Below are 24,939 nucleotides of genomic sequence, written 5' to 3' on the forward strand. Positions count from 1 at the left end.
TGGATCCAAACATAAATTAAAAAATATTAAACAAAGAAATGAAATTACCAACACTGTATGTACAAAATCCACATCCAAAACATGTAAACTTAAAGGGCTTGTTTGTGTCACTTTGTATGGCATACACATTCGACTGACCTACAATAACCTGAAGAATATCTTAAAATACTGAAGGGGGGACATGATATCATTAGAAATGTTATGCCAGGGCGAGCACAGAATGTATTGTGGGGTGTTCAGCCTCTACTATGTCTTCATCCTCATCTTGATCCACAGACTCACTGTCGCTTTGATCAGACATGCGTTATCCTAAGAAAGTACAAATATGAATGTCATATTCAAAATGAATGAATGAATGAAGGACACACATTGTTCTACTGACTGACCCCTGACGGACCCCTGATCTCCTAACTGTCTGGCAGGGATCCAATCTTTCTGACTCCAATCCAATCTTTCTGACTCCTTTCAAGCTCACTTTCCTCGTTGTCACTGTCCTCACTGTCAGATGGATCAGCCCTAACAGCTTGATTTACAAACATTTCGCCCATTAAATGTTCCTGTTTCCATTCCCATTCAATATCAGTAGTTGGTACAACAAAAATATTGACTGTGGTCAATGACCTAACTGCACAGTGTTGCCTTGTGTCAACTAACCAAAACACCCAGTTTTAATAAAGAAATAACAATAAATTAATTACCAAATATACTTAGTTACATACTCATGCACACAAAAACATATTCTTTAATGAAGATATTTTATAGACCAGTTTTAGAGTTACTTTTGTCTCACAGATTTGGGGCATTGTGTCCCATGCAGCTTGGCAGCCATAAAAGAATGCTTCACCCAAAGAGAAAAAGTCTCACCCACTTTGGGCCCTCCTTTGATTGGACGCAGACATGTCTGCTGAAATTATATATGTGGTGGGGTTGAATGCAGCCTAGTCCACAGTATTTGCGTGCCTTAGGTATTCTCTATAATTCTTGGGGTGCAAGTCCCCAGGTGGCGTTGTTGGTCTCTCTCCCTAACGCCCCGCCGCATATACATTGTTTTTAATTAAAGGGTAGGTCAGTGTAAGGTCCAAAAAAGTATTGTGTTGCCTGAAGACAAAACCCCCGGAAAGCAGCCGGTCCGGACTCAGTCTCGCCCCACACCCTGAAGCATTGTGCTGACCAGCTGTCTCCTGTTTTCACCGCCATCTTCAACACCTCCTTGGTGTCATGCCACGTCCCAGCCTGCTTCAAGGCCTCCACCATCATCCCTGTTCCCAAGAAGCCCAGGAAAATAAGGACTAAATGACTACAGACCCGTCGCACTGACCTCTGTAGTCATGAAGTCCTTTGAACGGCTAGTCCTGTCCCACCTTAAGTCCCTCACCGACCCTCTCCTGGACCCCTGCAGTTCGCCTACAGAGCCAACAGGTCTGTAGACGATGCTATCAACATGGCCCTCCACTTCATCCTCCAGCATCTGGACTCCCCAGGAACCTACGCCAGGATCCTGTTTGTGGACTTCAGCTCTGCCTTCAACACCATCATCCCGTCTCTGCTGCAGGACAAACTCTGGTTTGCCCACCTCCACCTGCAAGTGGATCACTGACTTCCTGTCCGACATGAAGCAGCACGTGAAGCTGGGGAAACACGTCTCTGCCTCTCGGTCCATCAACACCGGTTCAATGAAGACAGTGGAGATGGTCGTGGACTTCAGGAGGAATACAGCCCTACCTTCCCCCCTCACCTTGTGTGACTCCCCCGTCACCACTGTGGACTCCTTCCGTTTCCTGGGCTCCATCATCACCCAGGACCTCAAGTGGGAGCTGAACATCAGCTCCATCACGAAAAAGGCTCAGCAGCGGATGTTCTTCCTGAGGCAGCTGAAGAAATTCAACCTGCCTCAGACGATGATGGTGCACTTCTACACGGCCATCATGGAGTCCATCCTCTGTTCCTCCATCACCGTGTGGTACGCTGCAGCCACAGCCAAGGACAAGGACAAGGGCAGGCTGCAGCATGTCATCCGCTCTGCAGAGAGGGTGATTGGCTGCAATCTTCCGTCTCTCCAGAACTTGTTCGCTTCCAGGTCTTTGAAGCGGGCCAGAAAGATTGTAGCCGACCCCTCCCACCCTGGACATGAACTGTTTGTGCCCCTTCCATCCGGCAGGAGGCTGCGGTCCATCAGGACTAAGACCTCCCGCCACACGAACAGTTTCTTCCCTTCGGCAGTCGGGCTCATCAACAGAGGCCGGGGCCCCCCCTGACTGACTCGGACTCCCATGTTCATTCATTCACTTTGTCACTTTCACTTGTCACTCGTCACTTGTTTAGCTGGTGCACTTAATCTATAATCTATATTTTTATTTCTAATTTTCTTATCTCCTCTAACTTACTAACCCATAGCTTTAGTTTTTAGCGTACTAACCCATAGCATATATTTTATTATACTTTTATTTTATTTTTATCTCATTTGCACTATGTCATCATTATTGTACTGTCTTCTGTCATGCACCAACCGCCAAGACAATTTCCATGTATGTCCAACATATTATGACAATAAACGTTTCCTGATTCCTGATTCCTGAAGGTTACAGTCTGCCATAGAGGTTTACGGTACTTGTTCACTATCAGTCTCGTGCTAGTATTTAGCCTTTGATGGAGTTCTTAGGGTTAGGGTTTGTTGTCCAAACAACCCGACTTCAAGAAAGGTTGTTACGGCCTCCTGCCATCTATGGGCTCTGCCTCAATCTGATGTGCAGGCTGAGCGGTCCCACGTGGAACCGCATTTTGGCACTGGGCTCTTTCCTCTTCGCTTGCCGCTACTGCGGGTAACCTTGTAAGTTTCCTTTCCTGCACTTAGTAAGATGCTTCAATTCAGAGGGTTAGCTTGTCTGATCTGAGGTCAAAGTCAAATGAGGTGCAGCCCCAGAACTGCTGGAGCGATAGAGGAGGGTCCCACCCATGGACCCCCGCAGGAGCAACTCCTTTCGTAACCGGAACACGCATAACGCGGTCAGTGCAAAAACAAAAGTCCACCGGCAGCTACATCCAACCGAGGAGGAACAATGGCCTGATAGGGGCCCCTGGATCGTACATCCTGTGGTCTGCACTGAAGGGGACAAAGTACCAACTGCGCTGACTTTCTCTTATTTCAAACTGTACAGTAAAGGTTTATGGAAATATACATGGGCATAGAGGGAAGGGAAATGACAAATAACATGTCATTCTTACTGATTTCACCTGTGCTCATAAGCTACAAAATCTAATTTTATGCAACAACTACATGGGGATAGAGGAGGTCAACATGAAGCAGGATCAAGTGTCAAAAGAGTGTTACCCGGCTGCTATCTGATTTAAAAATAATTCAAACATTGACAAAATACGAATATAATGGCAATATTACTATACCTTCAGTTATCTCAAAATGTACACAGTAATATTTCATGTAAATGTACATGTTAATAGAGGAGGTCAACATGAACCAGGACCAAGTGTCAGAACAGTGTTACCCGGCTTCTATCGGATTAAAAGATAGTTCAAAGATTGACAAAATACGAATATAATGGCAATTTTACTAACTTTACCTTCAAGTATCTCAAAAAGTACACAGTAATATTTTATGTAACTTTACATATTGATAGAGGAGGTCAACGTGAAATACGTTCAAGTGTCAGAAGAGTGTTACCCGGCTGCTATCTGATTTTAAAGACGGTTCAATGATTGAGAAAAAGACGAATATAATGGCAAAAGTACTAACTTTACCTTCAAGTATCTCAAAAAGTACACAGTAATATTTTATGTAACTTTACATATTGATAGAGGAGGTCAACGTGAAATACGTTCAAGTGTCAGAAGAGTGTTACCCGGCTGCTATCTGATTTTAAAGACGGTTCAATGATTGAGAAAAAGACGAATATAATGGCAAAAGTACTAACTTTACCTTCAAGTATCTCAAAAAGTACACAGTAATATTTTATGTAACTTTACATATTGATAGAGGAGGTCAACGTGAAATACGTTCAAGTGTCAGAAGAGTGTTACCCGGCTGCTATCTGATTTTAAAGACGGTTCAATGATTGAGAAAAAGACGAATATAATGGCAAAAGTACTAACTTTACTTTCAAGTATCTCAAAAAGTACACAGTAATATTTTATGTAACTTTACATGTTAATAGAGGAGGCCATCGTGTAATAGGATCAAGTGTCAAAAGAGTGTTACCCAGCTGCTATCTAATTTAAAGACAGTTCAAAAATTAAAAAAAGACGAATATAATGGCAATTTTACTAACTTTACTTTCAAGTATCTCAAAAAGTACACAGTAATACTTTATGTAACTTTACATGTTAATAGAGGAGGCCAACGTGTAATAGGATCAAGTGTCAAAAGAGTGTTACCCAGCTGATATCTAATTTGAAGACAGTTCAAAAATTAAAAAAAGACGAATATAATGGCAATTTTACTAACTTTACCTTCAGGTATCCCAAAAAGTACACAGTAATATTTTATGTAACTTTACACGGTGATAGAGGAGGTCAACATGAACCAGGATCAAGTGTCGGAAGAGTGTTACCCGGCTCCTATCTGATTTAAAAATAATTCAAACATTGACAAAAAGACGAATATAATGGCAATATTGCTGACTTTGCCTTCAATTTTCTCAAAAAGTACACAGTAATATTTCATGTAATTTGAGATGGTAATAGAGGAGGTCAACTTAAAATAGGATCAAGTGTCAAAAGAGTGTTACCCAGCTGCTATCTAATTTAAAGACAGTTCAAAAATGAAAAAAAGACGAATATAATGGCAATATTACTAACTTTACCTTCAAGTATCTCAAAAAGTACACAGTAATATTTCATGTAAATGTACAAGTTAATAGAGGAGATCAGATTTAAATAGGACCAAGTGTCAAAAGAGTGTTACCCATCTGCTATCTGATTTAAAGAGAGTTCAAATATTGATAAAAGACACTTCAAATGATGATCAGTGCCTTTTTGGCTGTACAGCCCCTTTTACCGTAATACCCAACATAGAGGCGCATTTCCTTTTGAAATGCGGTCCACATGACCGCAGTCTCAAACTATTACGATTACTCAACTCTGACCTCATGGCAGGTTTTTTTATTTGTTGAGTACAAGTTGAGCTTGTTTTTCTTCCATTTTGCTACCAAGACCTTTTGTCTCTTGATCATAAATATATTCTTAAAGTTTCCATATGTCATGCGTATCGTATTACTCACAACTGAATGAAGAAAAGACGATGAGCTTCAGCTTATCAAAACCCTTTTTACTCAGTAGATAAACGGATGTGTCTACGCTGGTCGGGCCCAAGTTCCATTTGGGAGGAATAAAATAACCTTTCTATGTCTAATCTTCACTCAAAACATAACACTGGCTGTAGCATCCCTGGCTGAATTATGGTCTAATCTTAAACTGATGGTCCATAGGTATTTTATTGAACACACCTGGAGAACTTGTGCCCCTGTCAACCGGGTGCCAAACTAATGAAACCGTGACTCTTTCCGTGTTTTTCTATAGTTTTACCCTCCTTTTAACGTCTTATTACGTCTTTTAACGTCTCCCTCGCGCTTCTAACTACCCACTTCCGGTTTTCGAACCTTCAAAATAAAAGCGCACCCGGAAATACTCCGATTGACGTAACAAGATGCCTAAAATAAAATACTTAACCCTATATTTGAATACTCCCCCTATCAGAGGTCCTTTACACTGGCAGATGTAATAATCAAAGTTTGCGTTAAAATCAATCCTCTAAACATTTAGTCGGTCGCTGTACTGTGTATTTAAAATCGGCCTCCAGAAAAGGCTTTTCATTGGTATAAATATCGGGGAGATACTGTAATAAGACCCTTTGACATTCATTTGATGACCTTTTATCATCCATTCATCATTGCAGGGTATTGCATGAAGAGGAAAAGCTTTGATCCACGTCTGTAGGTAAGTCGCTGAACCATCATAATTAGACTTACAAAATACGTGGAAGCTGGCTGTCAAGCTGCTATGTTTCACAACCCTGGAGCTAATCTGGCTGTAAGAAGCTTGAGGATTGCAAATCCACCAGGTGCAAGAGCTGAGGAGCTGACAAGGTACGCCCTGCACTCCATGTTGATTGTCCCTGACAGCCTGCATGTGTGTTGAGGGAGGGTGGGGGACTCCTGCACATGTACTCATGACAACCCCCCCCCCCCCCCGATATTTTGCTTCTTCCCAACAAATGTGTAAACAAGTGAGTTGAAACGAAGAAAGTTCAGATTCACTCAGCTCCCATCCATTATGAATACTATTAGCATTAGCAACACAGCCGCCACGGCCCAAACCGGACAGGGCACAAAGAGCCACAAGGTGTGTGTGTGTGTGTGTGTGTGTGTGTGTGTGTGTAGGATATACACCTGCACATGCTGCTCTTCCTGGAGCCATTGCTGCTGGGGGAGGAAGGAGGCGTCTGGTAGGACCAGCTATAGTCGGAGCCTTTCAGGTCCCGGACCACCTTCGGCAACACATGATCATAATATGATGGAGATATGCTAGCAACAGCAGACAAGTCAAGATGGACAAAATAAAAAGAATTCTTTTTACAAGTTGTAAATGGCCACAGAATATGTTATTATATGATTTTTAGTTATTTCAAATTGTGGTGGAATTGTAGTGGTTATTTCATACTGTCATTTGGAGAAAATGTACGTGGGACAATTATCAGCAGCGGCCCGAACATTTCAGGTCTCACAGGCGGCAGTATTACACCTGTGTTACCTGCTCACTGGCCGCTGGCAGCTTGTGTGGGTCTTCAGTCAGCACAGTGAGGTCATCAACGATTGGCTGCAAATGGGTTATCTCTCCCAGCATGGCGATCTCCAAATTCTGGAAGGGGACACGTGGGAGGCGTTTAAACAGCCACCGCATCAGGGTAAAAACACCCCGAAACCGACGACTCGACCCCAAATGTTGCTCACCACCACGGGCTGCAGCAGGCCGATGAACGCACAGTAACGCCCCCTCTCTTCCAGCAGCGCTCTGCGCACCGCCTGCTTCTCCGTCTCCTCCATCAGCAGGTACAAGTCGCTGACGTCCTGCATGGCGCTGTCCAGCTGCGGGCGCAGGTTCCCCCGCCCTGTGCGAGGCAACGGAATGGGTGCGTGGGCACAGAGGAGGGGAGCGAAGGAGGAACGAGGGGTGGGGGGGGGTGAGATAGGGAAATTGAGGGGCGGGTAATAATTATGGGAATGACATACAAGGGAGAAAGGTGCACCCACATTTCAGAGGCGAGGAGGAAGGAGTAAAAAAACAAAAAAAAACAAAGAGAGATGATTAGAACACGTAATGATACATTGCTTGTGTGCTGGGGTTCAAACGCGCTCACAAACACGAGTGAACGCTGGAATGAGAGGACGCGGGGAAATTCCATCAATCATGACACGAAGGTCGTAAAATGGATGTGATTAGACAAGGCGAGCGTAAAATGAATGTCTGGGAGTCCTTCAAGACGGCAAACAAAAAAAAACTGACACCAGGTGATAGATGGGGAGGGAGGGAAAAGGATGCAATGATGATGTGCACAGAGATGCCACGTTTTCTGTCACTCTAAGTGAATGATTGAGACAGACGTTCACTGCCAGATGAAGACACCCTAAAAGACATCTTAGCATATTTGGTAAATCTCGTTACAAAGCACTCCCTTTAATTACCGTGAGACTGAAAATGCAAGCGAAAAAATATAGTTTGGAGTGAGTTCACATATTGTTTGTAAGGGCCTGGATCATAAAAAAGGGTCGTACCATTATGCGTAGGTGAAAGACATCCGATGACCTCATTGCTTTAATTCACCAGCATTTAAGGTGACACCGATTGGATTAAAGGGCTCATAAGGAGCTGACAGTTTTCTAATTAATAAGCTAACTTAACTTAGCATAAAGTCTGGAAAGTTAATCAATGAAAAAACGCTTTGTGTTGTCTGCACACTTGTTTATGGATAAATGTTAATTATTAGACAAATTAAAGAAGCTGGTAGACTGCAAATTCTAGCTCTAACGCCCTGCAAGACGCCAAGCGAAGATAAACAGCAGCTTCACATGGAGGACACGTGAGCGTGGTGTCAATCTTCACATCAAACTCTATCCCCGTGTCAAAAGGATTACGATTTACGCCCAAATTGCTAAAACAACACTGGGTCGTCTTTGTCTGGCAGTTCGATCCAACAATCTCATGAAGCACATCGGACATACCTAGAAGCTCTACAGCCAGGGAAATAGCCCGAAAGAAATAAGAGTTTGCAGGGGGGGGGGGGGGGGAGAAAGAGGGGAGGAGGGGGGGGGACAGAAGAACAGGCAGTGTTAGCCGCATCAAAACAGGGCACATTGCATGTTCACGAGCAGCCCGAAACCACCGGTGTGAATCCTGTCTGGGAATAGGAATTTAAATCACATCCAGGGCGGAATCACTAATGCAAGCACAGCCAGCAGAGGAGATTATTTCTTTGATTCATACGGTTGACAAATCACCCAAAGCTGAAAAAGAGCTTTTGAAACAGGTCCAGGTTGTCATGTCTTATTCTAATCTCTAGGTGGCGCCAGTTTGTTCTGAACCATGTACGTGCGGACCAGGGAACAAGAGCCGAAGCCGACTTAAGACATTAATATCAACCCATCAGTCTCAACGAAGGGGTGTAAATTATTCTCTTGATTAACATCTTTGCCCTTTCTCACCTTTTCTTGCTTTTTTCTGGAGTTTGATGGTATCTAGCGATTTTCTCTTGATTTCCTGGCGAGACCGCTTGTATTCTGGCGGAGAAGGCAGTCAAAAAAAAATAAAAAAATAACGTGGTTAGATTTCCATCCAAATTCACAGTGCGCACAAACAAGTACTCATAGTTTCCAGGTTGTTCACCTTTGGCATGGTCTTTGTCCAGCTGATTAGCCGTCTTCTTCCATTCCTCTATTCTGTCCTGGAGTGGTGTAACCAGGCCTTCCATGAGAGCACTGTAGAGAACAAAGGGGACACAAACCAGTTGAGGGAATAGCTTTGTTTTCCATGGCACACAAAAAAAAAAAAAAACCACTCACACTTCACTCAGCAAAGTGTGGCAGCGAGGAAGGTCAATAAGAATGGGATGAGAACTGGGGATATCAGAGAGGAAAATGCAGTGGAGTGGAGGACAACATATCCAGGTGACACTTACTTGGTGAAGTGGCGTAATTTGGTCTCAATGCTGCGGTGTCGCATGCACATCCTCGTCAGAGCCGAGCCGACGTCCCTGGTGGCGCCTTGGATGCCAAACAAACAAATTGTCACATACACATGGGAAGCTGGAATGACGAATCTAAAATACGCCTATTGGCCTAGGAAAAACGTCATTCTCTACGGGGGAGATAGAACGCGTGAAAAGAGCGCTTTGCACGGTCTAATTCTCTCCTGCCACACGGATTTTTTGGTGGGCTCGCGTGTCCCCGGCGGGGAGGACGTCTCCAGCTGCGGCCACTAGGTGGACGAGCGCTGACGGCTAAAGCAGAGCCCATAAATGTCCCGTTTGTTTGTCAAAAGCAGAATGCGACACGGAAAAACTGAATCCCCCTCCCTCAACGCATTTCTCCCTGTGATTCTCACCACAGCGTGAAGTACAGCTTGTGTGAATCTCTGACTGTACCCCTCCTCTCTGCTCAAGTGTAATTAAATGGGGTTTTCAGCCCCCCCAAAGTGTGCAGGCTGCCCCCACTGTCCCTGGGATGGTTCACAGGCCGGTGTAATATGTGGCAGCAGTGATCCGGTTGTAATCTGGGCCACATAGGGCTAATCTGAGGGGTCTCTCGCTAAACACACACACACACACACACACACACACACACACACGGGGGGGGGGGGGGGGGCAAATAGGAAGGACATCTCTCGGCAGCAGACAGGTCTCACAGAATCGAGGCATGCAGGGGTTTTGTTTGTGTTCATTGGTGTTTTTGGAGCATGTGCACAGGTTTGTGTGTGTGTGTGTGTGTGTGTGTGTGTGTGTGTGTGTGGGCGTGTGTGTACATAGACAGGTGGTGTGATTTACCACCCCCACCCACCCTCTCTATCCTGGAGGAAAAAGGAGGGAACCCTGTAAGGGGATATCCCTCTATTCTTCCCTGCGTGCTCTGCCTTTCCTGTTCCCTCTGTTCTTTTAACACAATTGAAGCAGGGCGGACGGAGAGAGAGTGAGAGAGAGAGAGAGAGAGAGAGAAGGAACCTGGCTCCAACGCGGCAAGAGGGGGATACACACGACGGGGAAAGAAAGAGCACAACTAATATAGCGAGCCCGAAATAAGACACGCGGCAAGGAATGCAGCACATAGTTGCATTCCGCTGAGATCTGTGCCATTTTCCAGTTTGCGAACAACAAAGGACGTGGGTTATCGTCTCCGGCTGACTCATGACACGCCACGCTGCCGGCTCAATGACCCTCTCCCAGGCGCCTTGGGTGAAGGCGGCCCCCGTTCAAAAAGGCGCCCAAACCTGGAGGCCACTTTTCATCGGACAGATGCAGAACAAACTTGAGTGTGTGACGGGTGGGGGGGGGGGGGGGGGGGGAGGAAGGGAGGGCGTCCCCCCGGCCCTGCATTGCTTTTCTAGTTGACGGGGCGGGTTAGAGGGGCGGGTTAGAGGTGAGGGGCCATCCAGCTGTATCGCTCGCAGACGTTTACGACGCGGGCAGGAAGTGATTGAGTTCTATACGCCGAGCTGGGGCTATAAATAGCGGAACGCGGTGTCCATCTTTTAAGGACTGGTTTCGAGTACACGTCATGCAGCGGCCTGTGCTTCATCGTCGAGGCGCGCGTGCTCTCAAAAAGCGTTTTCCGCAGCTGCAAATCCTCTCCAGCTCTTGCAGGACAGAGACGGAAGGAGGGAGTCACGTGTGCTCTTGTAGCTGTAAAACAGACCTTCACAACGTCTCGGTCGGCCGGTGGGGGCCCCTAACCCTCCCTCTCCTGTCCCATCCACACCTGCCAATTTCTCTTCCTCTCCCGCCTCCTCTCCTTCCCGGAGGGAGGGAGGTTAGAGGATGACAGCCACATCCTGGGGAGGTCCAGAGGCTTCCTGTCCATGTGCAAGAGCCCCACCGGCCTCTGGCCTCCACCGGATGGACGAGGCTGAAGTGATTTACTCCCACAGCACCCTGCATGCACAAACCTGGCATGTGACAAACATACACGGGCTGGGAGGACGGGGTTTAAAAAAAGATATATTACAGATTGCAAATGACAAAAATATCCATCCGTCCTGTGTTGGTCTCACTTTTAACTTTCTTCTTTTTTTTGGCCCTTCAGTATTGTTCTTTATTGATTTAATGCTTTTATACAAATGCACTGATGAATACTTGAATTGGTAGCAGCTTGAAACGTGGCTCGGGGGCTGGTAAAGGGATTATTTAGCAGACCTGGAGCCATGGGGCTTCAGGGGGAAGCAGTGTCGACCGCATAGCAGACATGCACACGTGCGTGAATGAAGAAAAACACAAACCAGGGGGGAACGGAGCAGTTATTGATCCCACTAATATATCTTAAGTAACGGAGGAAACAACTGTGAACGACTAAACCGCACAGTGATGTGTCACCAAAGCTGATGGCACCTGATTCAATGCATTTTCTGAACATTAATATACATTTCCGTCAGGGTTGTCGTTGGGTGGGCGAAGCCCTCACTGTTGGGTTATTCTGTGATTGCTTAGCTCCAGTATACAGGACCAGTACAGTGAGGTCCCAGTGTTTAGCGAGTGGTTCCACCCAGAGCTCTGGTTCTTATTATCTCCATTAGGAGGAGCGTTTTTAATGGGTCTGCTTTATAGGGAGCTCTCCAGCCAGGAGCCGTGCCACGGGTCTCATTCCCTGATGTCTTCAACATGGTGGCTCGGCTTAACCATCTCTCCCTTTCAGCTTCGAAAACCCATGCTGCTCAACTCGGGTTTCATTTGCCGTGAAGTTTATGACGTTTTTTAAGATTTCTGCAAGTTGAGTCCAGCTCTCCTGAGGCTACATCCACGTTGAAAACGCGCATGTTTTGCTGCTTTTACACTGAGCGTCCACACTACGCTGCCGCCGCTGCCCAGTGCTCATCAAAGGTCACGTGACATTTGCTCGCGAAAGTTGCCGTGTGGACACTAATCATCCCGAGAAAAAAAAAACGAAACGCTTGTGTGGACGGCAGTGTTTAGGCGAATAGGTCCGTGGGGAACCCACTGTACTACCCCCCCGCCCCCCTACTACTACAGAAGTTGTAAACCTGCAGCCTGTGGAGTGGGTGCTCTGCGCTTTCTCTGCTTCCTGTGTCAATAAAGCATGTTTATGTGGGCTGTGGAGCAACAAGGTACAGAACATCCTCCTAGTTACACTTCCAGGAACACCAAGTGGGGGGGTTTGTGCTTTTGCTAAGCTCTTCTGCAGTCGCTGCTTAGCGAAGGAAATTCCATCAGCAGCGAGACCACAGCTATCCCTCACGTTGGCGGGGGCGGGGGGGGGGGATGGCCGCGGCTGGCGGGGGCTCCCGCCTTCGCCCGCTCCCGCCCCTACCGGAGTGCTTCCGAATGGGAACTGGGCAGGGACACAGCGGAGGCCACTGACGGACGAAAGAAAGGCGGCGTGGGATGAGACGAGGCGGCGTGGGAGAGAGAAAGAGCGTACACACTGCCGAGGAGGAGGAGGGAGAGATGGAGGACCACTGCAGGTGCAGCAGGCGCCGCTCAGACAAAAACCTCCCACATTAGGCCCAGAACGTACGAGTGATGAACAGCTCGTGTTTTCCAATATATATCTTCGTCTTCAAATAGTTTCTGTCGATCTTTTCCAAGGGAAGAGGAAACCATCGTGAAAACAAAAAAAGAGAACAAGGAGGAATGCTTTGATTTTGTCCCATTTATTCATCAGTTCAGCAAATAAGCAACTGCGATTTCGGAGTTCAACGTCTTCAAACCTTTGCTCCAAAGCACAGCTGGAGTTCAGGCAACTCATCTCACTGGGGAGCAATCAGTCAGTTAAAAAATAAAGCAGCATTCGTCTGCTGGTGAGGGAGAAACAGAAAAGAAGGCGGATAAAAGAGCCGCCTACGGCCATTGATTGTGCAGCAAGAGGAGACTAATGTGCGCCTGCAACAAGACGGTTATGGATCTCACCGAAGTGACATATTGGAGATGACAGATGAAAAAAAAACAGAGCTCAAGTCTTTTGAGAATGTCTCCAGAAACGAGACAGCTCGTTCATGGTTACAAAAATCGGGATTTTTGAACCCGGATTCAGACTTCGATGGAAACCCTCGCCAACATTATGTCAACGTCCGTTTTAAAGTAGTGTAATGAGCTGAGTTAAAGTTATTAGTTAATCAGTTATGCAGATGTTGCATGTGTTCACGTTATGCTCCGTTACCAGCTGTAGTTACGCGAGACAACACGAGTTTTGGGGGGCCGTGTATGCGGAAGTGTTCGTTCGGTGTGGTGACGGCCAACAGTGACCGAAGTTGAGTTGTTTTATATAAATAAATGCACCGGAGTTGCAAGCCAGTCATCGCCTCCTTATTTACGCTGCAGCATTGGGGTGAGCGTTACAGTACTATAACACAGTCACAGTCGATCCACCGTTACCCTTCCCTTCGTAGTCTAGGTCTGTGAGGCAGCGCACCATCACCCAGGGTTCCCCGTCCCCACTATAATAAAATGACTCGAAATGACTCGAAACTAAAATGGTACGACTTGTGACTCGGCTTGAGACTTGTTGGCTGTGACTTGTGACTCGACTTGGGACTTGCTTCGTCTTTAACTCGACTTGACTTGGGACTCGAGGGCAATGACTTGAGACTTGCTTGTGACTTGCATAACCGTGACTTGTTCCCACCTCTGCTAAATAATATATGTAGGACTATATTAATGTGAGATCCCTTGATGTGTTTAAAATTGGAATTCCCACTGTATTAAATCGAAGCGTTGAAATGAGCGTGAGGGAATGAATAAATGCCTCGCAGTACGTCTGCATTGGGAACCCAAACACCATTCACTACCTCAGCGTCACTTCATCACACATGAATGTCTCTTCTCACCAGCAGAAACATAAAAGGAAGGCGGAGGAAACGGCCCCCGGGATCCATTGTTTTAAGGCAACCACACAAACAGTTGAACACACACACACACATTGTTGTCTGACCGGTGCGCACAGCGAGTTTCACCTCACAGACAGAACGTGGACTGTGTCCTGATGTGGTGTAAACATGCTCTGGAGTGCATTAGGACAACAAGACTGAAGGGGGGGGCGAGCCCTTCTTTTCCAGTTGAAAAATGGGAGACGGAGTGAGAAAGTACAGCCTTGTGCAAAAAAGAAAATATACTGTACGGGGTCTTTATCTTCAGCCCGCCTTGAGAGGAGGACGCCTGGGGATCCTATGTGCCTTTAGCCCCCAGAAAAGGATCATGTTCACCGCACGTTACCATGGCAATTGGGGTAAACACAAAAGACGGCTGATGCCAACTGGAACGTCATTAGTTTTTCACCTGATGATGTCGCTACTTAGTCAGCTAAATTATTCAAATGAATGGTTGCAGGGAACCATCATTGCTTGAACTAAATAGCATGGCAATCCACTCAGTAATATGGACGTGTCTGTATATTTACACCCCGGAATGTCAACGTCAGAGTGGCAATAGAGGAAAAGTCAAAAGGATTCGTCCTCTGGGGATTACGAATGCTCGGGCCAAAGAGGCAGACCGACTGGCTGGCATTACCATCCACAGAGCCATGTTGGTGTCATGACTAAAAGTTTTGGTATTCAGGGAAAAATAGGGAGCACATTAAAAACACAAAATCACACATTAACGTAACCGGACCAGTGATCCTCCACCAGTCTCAATAAATGTATCCAACAGTCTCCAATCAGCCACCTTAGCAGGCCTATGTATGCATCCCTTTCGTTACCTCGTGTAACGTCCCTCCTCATACTCCTCTTGTCAGGCTCACTCTAGTCGGTGTCTCTCCGGCTCCCTTCCTGACTTTGTGTTCAGGACAGAGCTCGACAGTGTTACCATCAAGCCTCGTGTTTGTCTGCGTAGGTACGTTGGTATTCCCCCGCACAGCGAGCAGAACTAAATTGATTTCATGGCCGTTATTATTGCCTCTTTCTCCATCTGTTCTTCGCATCATTGCTCCGGCCACTTTGCATGTGGTCACTACAATAGCTGCAAAACATTCATTTTCACTGCGACCGCATTGCATATCGAGGTGGAGGCCAATAGACCCCAGCGAGACCTGGAGAGCTGTTTTTGGAGTCGTTCCTTCAGACGGGGTAGACAGCTGAGGGAGAAATAAGAGGCCATTGTTACTACTTGTGCAACTTTATGGCTGGTGGGGGGGGGGTCGTGAAATACCTGAGGCGCTCCGCATACAAAAAGGCACAGCGGACCACAACATTCACTAAAGAGAATGCACGTGCAGGTCCAATCTAAAAACACTCCTGAAGCTCTTATCACGCAGTTGAGTCGGCCTGGAGGATGTAGGTCCCGGCACAATGTAGGCGCCTATCAGGCCTGAACATGAAACGTCAAGCTTGATGGATGTCAATGTCGGTCACATGGGGGCTGCACTCTCATCACTCGACATGTTCGTAAAAATAGCCGCGCTGCTGGGACACTGCGGAGGACGGTAATCCCCTGATCGCGCTGTGCACTAGGCCACGGGCCGTCCTCTCATCCGTGCCAGGCCGGTCCAGATGGCGGCTCGGGATATCCACCCCATCTGCCGTCCCAGAGAAGCACGGGGGGGGGGGGGGAGGGCAAGCAGATTACTGCGCCGCTGAGGAGACACTGATCTACTAGCGTAGCTCCATTCCACCAGGGAGCGTGGACTGGATGGGTGAGAGAAGGAGTCAGGCAGAGAGGGAGTTTGCAGTGACCCCCGTAGGGACGCCATGTCTGTGTAATGGTGCGTGTGTGTGTGTGTGTGTGTGTGTGTGTGTAAAAGCTCTGGCCCACAGATGTGAAGAGAAAAAGGCGTTGAGCACAAACTTGCAGCGCATCGCAGTCTGGCCCGGTGATCCCCCGAGTGGGAATTTTTAAAGCTGGGGGACGGCTGATCAGGAAGGGAAGCAAAGGCAGTCTGTGTCCGTGTGTCACAGAGTGGGGCTAAGAGGATTAGCTAAACGCCTCTGCCTAGCCTGGATAGCCAGGGCTGTGGAAATCCCAACCACAACCCCCACCCATGGCCGAGCCACCCCCCCCCCCCCGCCACCGCCACCACCACCAGCTCACTCTCCCACACTGCATATCCCATCCCCTGATGGACCATTAGCTCTGAACTACCGGCTTTCGGACTTCTTTCTCATTCAACCTTCACCGAAATGAAGTCAACCATCCGCTAACACATCCAGCCCAACGACCACAAACACAAAGCCCACTATTCTCCAGATGATAATAATAATAATAATAACCCTTTTTTATAGCGCTTTTCTGGGTACCCAAAGACAAACGGGAGCAAAACCAAGCAAAAGAAAAAAGAAGAAAGAAACGAGCAGACAAAAAAAAAAAAACTGAACACTATTTTGAAGAGGTGGGTTTTGGGGGCTTGTTTGAATAATGAGAGAAGTCCACTCTCCTTAAACACATTGCACAACTATTTGATACGAGTGACGAAAATGTCTGGACAACACACCAAAAGCCACTAGGCTAACCTCAAACTAAATCCCAAGGGGGAAAAAGCTGAGATGTCCAATATAGACTCTGTGGTTGGCAGACCTTTATTGAACCCAGATGCAAGAGACAGATGTGCCTTCAGACGTACATCCATCCATTCGGCACAGATTACACAAACCGTGCCGTCGGACACACAGCGCCAAACGCCTCCTCCAGCTGTGCTTCATAAAACACAGACGCCGACGCCATGCCCGCGACCACAAACTCTGAAAATGGGACAACACGGGAAAAAAAAAGAGGAAGCCTGAACATGGGAGTCCGTTGGAGGAGGAAGCGGGGGGGGGGGGGGGGGGGGGGGGAGCAAAAATACAATAAAGCCGTTACTGCCTCTGTGCGAAGAGCCGTCCTCCAGGAATAAGACAACAAAACACGTGCAGGTAGAAAATCATACAATTCTCTTTAATTCATCAAAAAAAAAGGAACTGAATAAGGGGAAACTTTGCTTGGCTGGGAGACGTGCAGTCTGGAGAGTGTGTGTGTGTGTGTGTGTGTGTGTGTGTGTGTGTGTGTGTGTGTGTGTGTGTGTGTGTGTGTGAGAGCCAAAAGGGTTGACGCGGTGAGTGTGTCAAAGGTAAGGATTAAGGGAAGCACAAGACAAACGCGATGAAAGCTCCAGCTGTGCCGGCAGCTGCAGCTCGTCCGCGAGCACGAGAGGGGGATCCCGGGGGCGGCCAACAGTTCAGAGCCGCCGGGCCCCCCCCCCACCCCCCCGCGGCGCCGTCGGCCCTACATGGTGGTGCAGACGGCGAGATAAACATGACCGCTGCGGGCCCGACAGACGGACGGGGGGGGGGGGGGGGAGAGTGCCACAAAAACACTCTCGAGTTGGAGAGAAGGTAACGTGTATCTTGGGTCAGTCAGTGGAAAAGAAGGAGGAACATCTGGATGCCAAAGTATTTAGGATAATAGGTCTTAACATTTGCCCCACAGCCAGAAGGGTACATTTGCCTAAATCCTTCCCATGGAGCCCGGGGTTCAAAAGGTTATTCCAATCCACTATGAGCCTCCAGTACGTATCGACATTCCTCCGGCTAAATGAATTGGAGGGTTTTCGGGAGCACGCGGGGACCAACGCGGGCTCACGAAGAGGCAGCACGCGGTTAGAGAGCACACTGAAGCGGCTTGGAGTAATCGTTAGGAGGAAAGAGAAGCAACTGGGCTGATGAGTTTACTGATGAGTCGAAAAAGCACCGTCAGATTATTGTCTACGGCAAAAGTGACCACCAGCTGAATGAGACACAGTTACGCTCCGTGCATTCAGCCCATTTGACAATGAGAGAAGAAACTGATGTCAATTTGTCTACTGTTAAACAAATACAAATCACAAACTGTCATGTGATCCGATGACTTCAATACCTTTGCTACGTGGTAGCAGAGCAAGCCGAGGAAAATCTTATCAGTTTTGCAAGAAACGGTTCACAAAAAAACGTTTGGACGTTAGTCAAGATTTTTACCTGAAGAGGAGGCTAAAAAATGTTTTTGCAATGCCAGGGGCGAGCTGTCAGATACCTGTTGAGATATTTCAGTCTGGACCAAAGTGGCGTTTGACTGTTTGAAAGCATCACATGTTGATCTGCACCGACCTCAACATTCATCAGCTGCTCTTCGCTTGCTACAAAGTCACGTCGTCGTCCCGCAGCGTGCCACGCGTCACTCACGCAGTCTGAGGCCGATAATCCCAGAGTTAATGTCCCTGGAGCAGAAGCGTGAGTGGGAGTATGAGGGATACACTTAGAGGGATTTTATGTATGTATAGCTGAAGAACTCAAAGCACCAGTCTCCCTCCCCCTTCCCACTCTCACTCTCTCTCTCTCTCTCGTCCATCAATCATTTCTGCTGTTTTACAGTCTTTGACAGTACACAGTTTCCCTTTGAAATCCCGCCCCCGGGTCATGGTCCATGGTTACCTGCGTTTTACTGGAGCAGGCAGCCAGCTGCCGGCAAGTCGACGTTACTCTACCTCGCTTCATATTGAAGTCACATCAGGAATCCTTTAGGGTTTACGAATGGCCGGGGTAATAAACTCTACTGTTACCGGACCAGCTTTGGGAGTAAAAACTAGTGAGAATGTTTGAACACGGCCTCTGAAGTCCCTCCAGCAGTAAGTGCTCAGGAGGGGACTGCGATGGAGCGAACCGGTTAAAAGCACGTTGCGACCTACGAGGTCAGCTGACCGGCTACCAGCTGTCACTCTATGTGTGTGTGTGTGTGTGTGTGTGTGTTTCTATATATCAGGAGGCTTTACACGCTCACCAAGCTATGCAGTTTTCTTATTGACCTACATTCTGCTCTCTACGATCACTCCCGGACGAAATGTGTGTTAATCAGCTGCTTCTCTGGCCGGCCTGTCTGCTGCCACTAGCAGGGCGATAAAGCAGATTAGCAGACCTCATTAAAGAAACAATAAGCTCAGATTTTCACTTCTCTGCAAATCCTCCACCATCCCCCAGAGGCTCTGCCACCTTCTTGAGTCTTAGGGGGGGGGGGGGGGTGTCCCTGCCTGTCCCTGATTTCTTATTATTTCTTATATGGTATTTCGTGCATTATATCTGTGCAGAATAGGTGGGGGGAAAAAAACAGTTTGGACAGATGCTATAGCCTCTAACTCCACGCATATGTAAGCTTATGTCAATAAAGATTCCTCCTTACCTCTGGAGTTGGTGGCCATGTCTGCCACCTTCTGAAAGGCATCGAGGAAGGCCACCGCTGCCAGAATCGTGGTCCTGTAAACGTCAACGGCACACATTATTCAGTACACTGGGGCCGCCTCACGAGTCTGCAAACGTTTACTGAAGAGCCGCTTTTTCTTCTCACCTGAGTTGAGAGTGCAGTTTTGTGGCCTTGGCACTGAAGTCTTCCCACACGGGGTAAGAGCTCTGGTGATGAAAGAGAAAAGAAATGAGTTGAACAAAGAAATCGTAAGTGCACAGTCAAAGCGCACACACACACACACACACACACACACACACAGCAGACTCAAATCTCAACCAGCGTAAGAAAATAAGCAAAAACTGAAATAAGGTTGAATAACGGAAAGGGTGGGAAACAAGTGCATGAGCTCCGTGCTCTGACTTGTGTGTGTGTGTGTGTGTGTGTGTGTGTATTTATGTATATTATGGAGAATAGCATGGTTGGTCTTTGAAAAAACTGGCTTTGAGTTACCCCGAGGATCATCACGCGCAGCTTTGAGCTCTAAGGGCAGAAGCCATTAGACCATCTTGTCCCATTAGACAAGAGCTTAAGCTCTGGAGGAAGAGAAAGGAAGGGCATCACCCCCCCCCCCCCCCCCCCCCCTCCCCGAGTGCCCATTCGATGGAGCAGAGCCAAAAACAGGCCACACATCCTGACTTATTTATTCGGCTTTCGACCTGGAAACGGTCTTGCTCTTCCTCTCGTCTGCTACGACCACCGTTCTGGAGGCGTTTAAACTCACAGCCGTCACCCCGAAAACAACAACGTTGGCCGCGATCCTCTAAGACTCGCCGTCTGCACTTGACTCCCACAGGTGTCTAATTAGCTTGTTTGGCCTGTGACTCCCGGGGCGGCGGCAGGGGGGGGGGGGGATGCGCTGCCAGGACAGCTGAGGGATGAGGGTGAGGAGGAGGCCGAGACAAACATCCCTCTCTTTTCATTCCCGCTCGCAGCGAGGCGAGGGGAGACGGGAAAGGGAAGAGCGACAGGAAGAGGGTCTCGTCCCTCACCGCAGGGCGGGGTGCAAGACGCCGTCCTTGGAGGACGGCAGGCTCAAGGTCATTCAACAAAACAAAGGGTTGCTCATTAGGGGACCTAATTGTCGATGTTGCTGGTGTGTTCCTTTTACACCTTCTACCTCCACCATTTTGCTCGTCTTCCCTTAGCTTCGGCGGACAGTTGTGCAACCAACAGGTGCTGCTTATATCACAAGGTGTGGTCCAGAAGGGAGCCTTTTAGTAATTGCCCACTGTAGTGTAACTTCTCATTCCCGGGGGGGGGGGGGGGGTGGTCTGACAGCGCTGCGTGGCCCAGCCAGGCGGCAGGAATGAGATCAGATGTCTGTCTCCAACAGTGGACATGGACACTGTGCTGACTAAGGGCTTCAGCCTCATTCATCTTTGCTGCTTGTCAATACACAGACTGCCCACCCCCCCACCCCCTCCCCTCCCCTCTGTCTCTGTAAGCCTGGCGTGGGCCGCACCACTGAAAGGAAATATATACGAAACCAAAGCGTTGCTGCCAGTAGCCCGAGAGCTGATTTCAATGGAGCCTGACAGGCGAGGGCCCATAAATAGTCCACGCGAAGGCCCCACGGCCCCGTGGGCCAGCGATCAATAAAGGAATCTGTTGGGTGGAAAGTGACTTATTCACTGCTCTCAACACTTTGTGGCATCAGCGTCCTCCACAATGAGGAGGCCCGGGAGCTGCCCGCGGGCCTGATGAATGCGTTCACACTTTCCATCTGTTGTGGTGAAAAACAACAGACCACCCGGGTTCAACTTCCTCGGCTTGACCCTCCCCCAACACACACACACACACACACACACACACTCGTATGCGGGCTATAGATCATGACAGCTAGTTTCCGAAAAGTATGTTGATAGAAAGAACGCTTTTTATAATAGCAGCGTTCTACCTGAGTCCGTTCTGAGCAGCAAGGCAACGGCTGGATGCAACGTGTATTGAACCCAGGCGACACACTGCTGATCAAAACATCAGGAGGCTCAATCGACAACCTTTAAAGGACCTTGTTTTCTTTCACGGCTCCCACCTGTGTCATTTAATAAAGGGACCTGGGAGGCCGGATGAAGTGTGAACAGTTGTCAGGGGGCATGGAGGGGGGGGGGTTCATGTGACAGCCAAAAACAGTTGTCCTGCACATCGTAGCAATGACGCCCCCAAATGCTCAAGCTCTTCTCCTTCTCTTGAATAATCAATTTAGAGTGTAGTCATTATGAGGTTAGGTTTTGACCCCCTGAACTCAACACATTAAACCACCAAAATGGGCTTGGTCTTTCTCAAAATTAAACATGTCATTATTTAGCTCAAGTTTGCAGTATTGTTAAATATAGCTGCAAATAACACAAAGGGATACAGGTTTCCTCTCTGCCTTTGACCTGCTGCGGTGTTTCCAGTGGGGGGAGGACCCCGTACAAGAGACAAAGGCAGTAAAAATATGCGCACCGATGAGCCACCGCGTTACCGGTAAAGGTCAGACATTACCCGGGTCTACTTCGCCAGCAGGGCTGCGTGCGTGTCACCTACCTTCATGTCGTTCACGATGGCCTGGAATAATCCACCCAGCGCCCCGCACTCCTTCTCCACAGACTCCATGGTGTCAAAGACAAACAACAACAACAAAAAAGCTGTGTGTGTGTGGGAGGGGGGGGGGGAACAGTCTGTATTTAAGGGATCCGCTTTCAAACACCGGACATGAAGATCTTTGCGTTTGTCTTCATCCGCCCTTCGGTGTCGCAAAAAAAGCCCACAGGCAGCAGTCCGCGGAGCGCACGGACAAAAAGAAACGTGCTGCTCGATGGCACCGGCTGCGCGTGTGTGTGTGTGTGTGTGTGTGTGTGTGTGTGTGTGGAGTGGGGGAGGGGGGGGCGCACTGCTGTTGCTGGTGCTCGCACCAACGCCGCTACTCGCCCCTAGGATGCACGGGAGGGATGGCGCTTTGTCCCGGGAGAGCTACAGCCGGAGAGCGTGGAGGGGACGCGCGGTGTGGCTCCTCATGGTCGCAACGTTAAACCTCCAGCCCCCTCTCAAGGAATAAGGAGAAGAAGAAAAAAAATGTGCATTGAGCAGAGGGAGAGTGTGGTGGTGCAGTGTGGAGGGGGGGGGATCAGCACGGGAGACGGCGGGTCGCAGCGGGTCTGGAGACGCGGGGACGCGCTCCGTTGTTCGTGGCGGAGCAGATGTCTCCGAGCTGAAGTCTCCCGTAACACGATCCATGGGAATGGGCGAGGGGGCTGGTCAAGGTTTTTTTTTTTTTTTTTTTTTTCTTCTTCACATAATGGTGAATGAGGAGGCGGGGTCAAGCAGGAACACCCCCTCCGCCCTCCCTCCCTCCTTTCCTCCCTCCCTCCCTCCCTCCCATCCACTCCCACACGCAAACAGAAGTGAAGCTTCGTCTTCCCCCTTAAGATAATGATTGAGATGCAAAGGAGGATTTCCTGGGCTTCACGTGTGTGTTCACGCGCACGTCGGTTAACGACCAATTGTTCCTCCTCTTAGTTGTTTACAGCAAACAGTGTGATCACCTCACACCTCGAATAAGCTTAACACAAAAGACTGCAAATCAAGCATATCCATTTTATTTGTCACATGTAGGCTAATCCTATAATTACAGTGAAATAAAAACTAATCCTGCCGGTTCCTTCAATTTGTGCATTGAATAGAGGAATAATAATAGGTTTAGAGAGAGAATCCACCTACCAGAGCCTTTCAAACTCACCGTTGAAAATCTTGTTTGCTGAATTTATGACTCTTAAAGAAACCAGATGTGTTATAACGACGTGTAAGTTTATGGGGTGACTTGTGCAGAGACGGGAAGTCGCTGCCAGCGAGCTGCTTGTTACTTCAGAACGATAAGGCAGCGGATCGCCATCAGGCTGCCCATCGCATCGCGTGTAACGTATCACATCGTCACTGCTCTGTCCCCACAGAGTGGCCTTTCCCCGACTGACGCCCTGTCCGTTGGTAACCCTGCACATCTGCCACACACACACCTTCCCCTCTCCTCCGTCCGCTCTCTTTTCCACAAGAGAGCGTCCACCACCGGGTAGACCTTCAGGACCGGCTAACACCTGGTAAAATGTCGTTGCCATGATTCCTTAGAGAATGCTTGTACATCTCAATCGGGCCTTGATTTGACCTCTGAATTCATTCCTTTTGGGGGACGCCAACGACGTTTAGCCGCTTGCACAGGAGAGGAACCCAAACCTCTACCGCAGGTCTTCATGGTGCAACCGGAGCGCAGCGTCCTGTCCTGTAACGTAGAGTAGCGGAAAACAGAGAGAAAGAATGCTAGCGTCTTTTGACTGCGCGCCGTGGTTGAGGTTAGGATCTGGCATCTGAGTGCTCTCACTACATCACTCACTGGCATTTCAGAGAAACACAGCTATAAAACAGAATCTCCAACACAGATGCTGACATTCCTCACCGCCGCCAACAACAGCCCCCCTGGAAAAAAGAATCCACTCTTTGCTCTGCCATTTAACGCTGATGCACAAGGATCCGCAAGAGTTTCCTTAATTCGGCAAGGATGGGTGTTCAGTGGGGGAAAAATGTGACGGTTTCTGTTTTGGCTGCGCTCTCCCAGCAAAGACCTGAAAGCAATCATCAGCCCTGAACACGTCGAGCTGGGGAGAGACTCAGAAGATTTAAAAAGGCTTACACTGCAAAAACAGACGTTAAGGGCTTTGTCTTCTGCGTGCGATAAACGCCTGTTTGTTTTTTTCAACCCTGCTTTCCACCTCATTCACATAAGAGCCCGGTGGAAAAAGGTTTATTATTTCATCAGCAGAGGCCAATGGAGATAGACAATAGAAGCCGTCTGGCATTTACAAAAGCTTGTGGGTAAGTGATTGAAAATCTGGATGACGTTGGGTGTTAGGTGCACTGTGACACTCCCTCGTTTAAGGTCACAAGGTGGCCACTTTGATGCAAACGCCTGTTTATTTTTTCTAATCTGGCTCCCATTCACTTCCTGCTCCCTCTGGATGGCTGTTCGGGTCGACCAAGCCGCAGAGGCTGCTCTCCTTAATACAAAAAGGGAAACACAGGCTTCGTGAAGTGTACTGTGACCTCTTGATTCAGCTGGAGGCCCTGTCCTGGTTTTTGGGGGGATGCTGTGAACCCTGAGGAAGTCACTGCTGAGGTCACCACTCGGGGTCTTGTGTCCACTTGACCGCAAAATCCATCGTGATTCATCACCTGAGGTTGAATCTGCTCAAAAATCCACCGCAGCTTCTGGTGGGCTCACCTACAGAGAGAAGGACGAGGCACACGTGAGCATCTGCTGGGCTTCTGGTTCTCCTCATGGTTCCATAGGGTCAGCTTTAAAGAACAAAGAAGAAGCCCATAAAAAACAGATTGACAGCGGGAGCAGGGGGTTGTACAACATGTCCGAGAAATTCCTGTGGGTGTTTTGATGCAGTTTTTTTTGACATCGTTGGAATCTATTTTAACAAGATGAATTCAAGCTGTTGTTCTCTGTGTGAGTGGAAAACATTTACCAGAGACCTTTCAAAGCTGCAGGGGGTGAGCGTTTG

At 48.2% G+C, this 24,939-nt stretch overlaps 1 protein-coding gene across 2 annotated transcripts in view; it reads right to left on the bottom strand.

Moving 5' to 3' along the window:
- The window catches only part of mtss1la (MTSS I-BAR domain containing 2a), a 30,635-nt gene extending 8,401 nt beyond the window's left edge, over positions 1–22,234 (bottom strand). For both annotated transcript variants that reach the window (XM_062562955.1, XM_037452116.2), the window contains exons 1-9: positions 21,929–22,234; positions 19,505–19,566; positions 19,340–19,413; positions 9,182–9,266; positions 8,890–8,981; positions 8,709–8,783; positions 6,960–7,117; positions 6,760–6,867; positions 6,399–6,496 (exon numbers count right to left, since the gene is read on the bottom strand). In XM_062562955.1, coding sequence (XP_062418939.1) covers positions 6,399–6,496; positions 6,760–6,867; positions 6,960–7,117; positions 8,709–8,783; positions 8,890–8,981; positions 9,182–9,266; positions 19,340–19,413; positions 19,505–19,566; positions 21,929–21,997 — 821 coding nt within the window. In that variant the 5' untranslated portion in view covers positions 21,998–22,234. The remainder of the gene's footprint in view (positions 1–6,398; positions 6,497–6,759; positions 6,868–6,959; positions 7,118–8,708; positions 8,784–8,889; positions 8,982–9,181; positions 9,267–19,339; positions 19,414–19,504; positions 19,567–21,928) is intronic.
- Between the last annotated feature and the right edge of the window lie 2,705 nt (positions 22,235–24,939).

The sequence above is a fragment of the Pungitius pungitius genome, chromosome 6 (assembly GCF_949316345.1).
Source record: "Pungitius pungitius chromosome 6, fPunPun2.1, whole genome shotgun sequence".
Classification (NCBI taxonomy): Eukaryota; Metazoa; Chordata; class Actinopteri; order Perciformes; family Gasterosteidae; genus Pungitius; species Pungitius pungitius.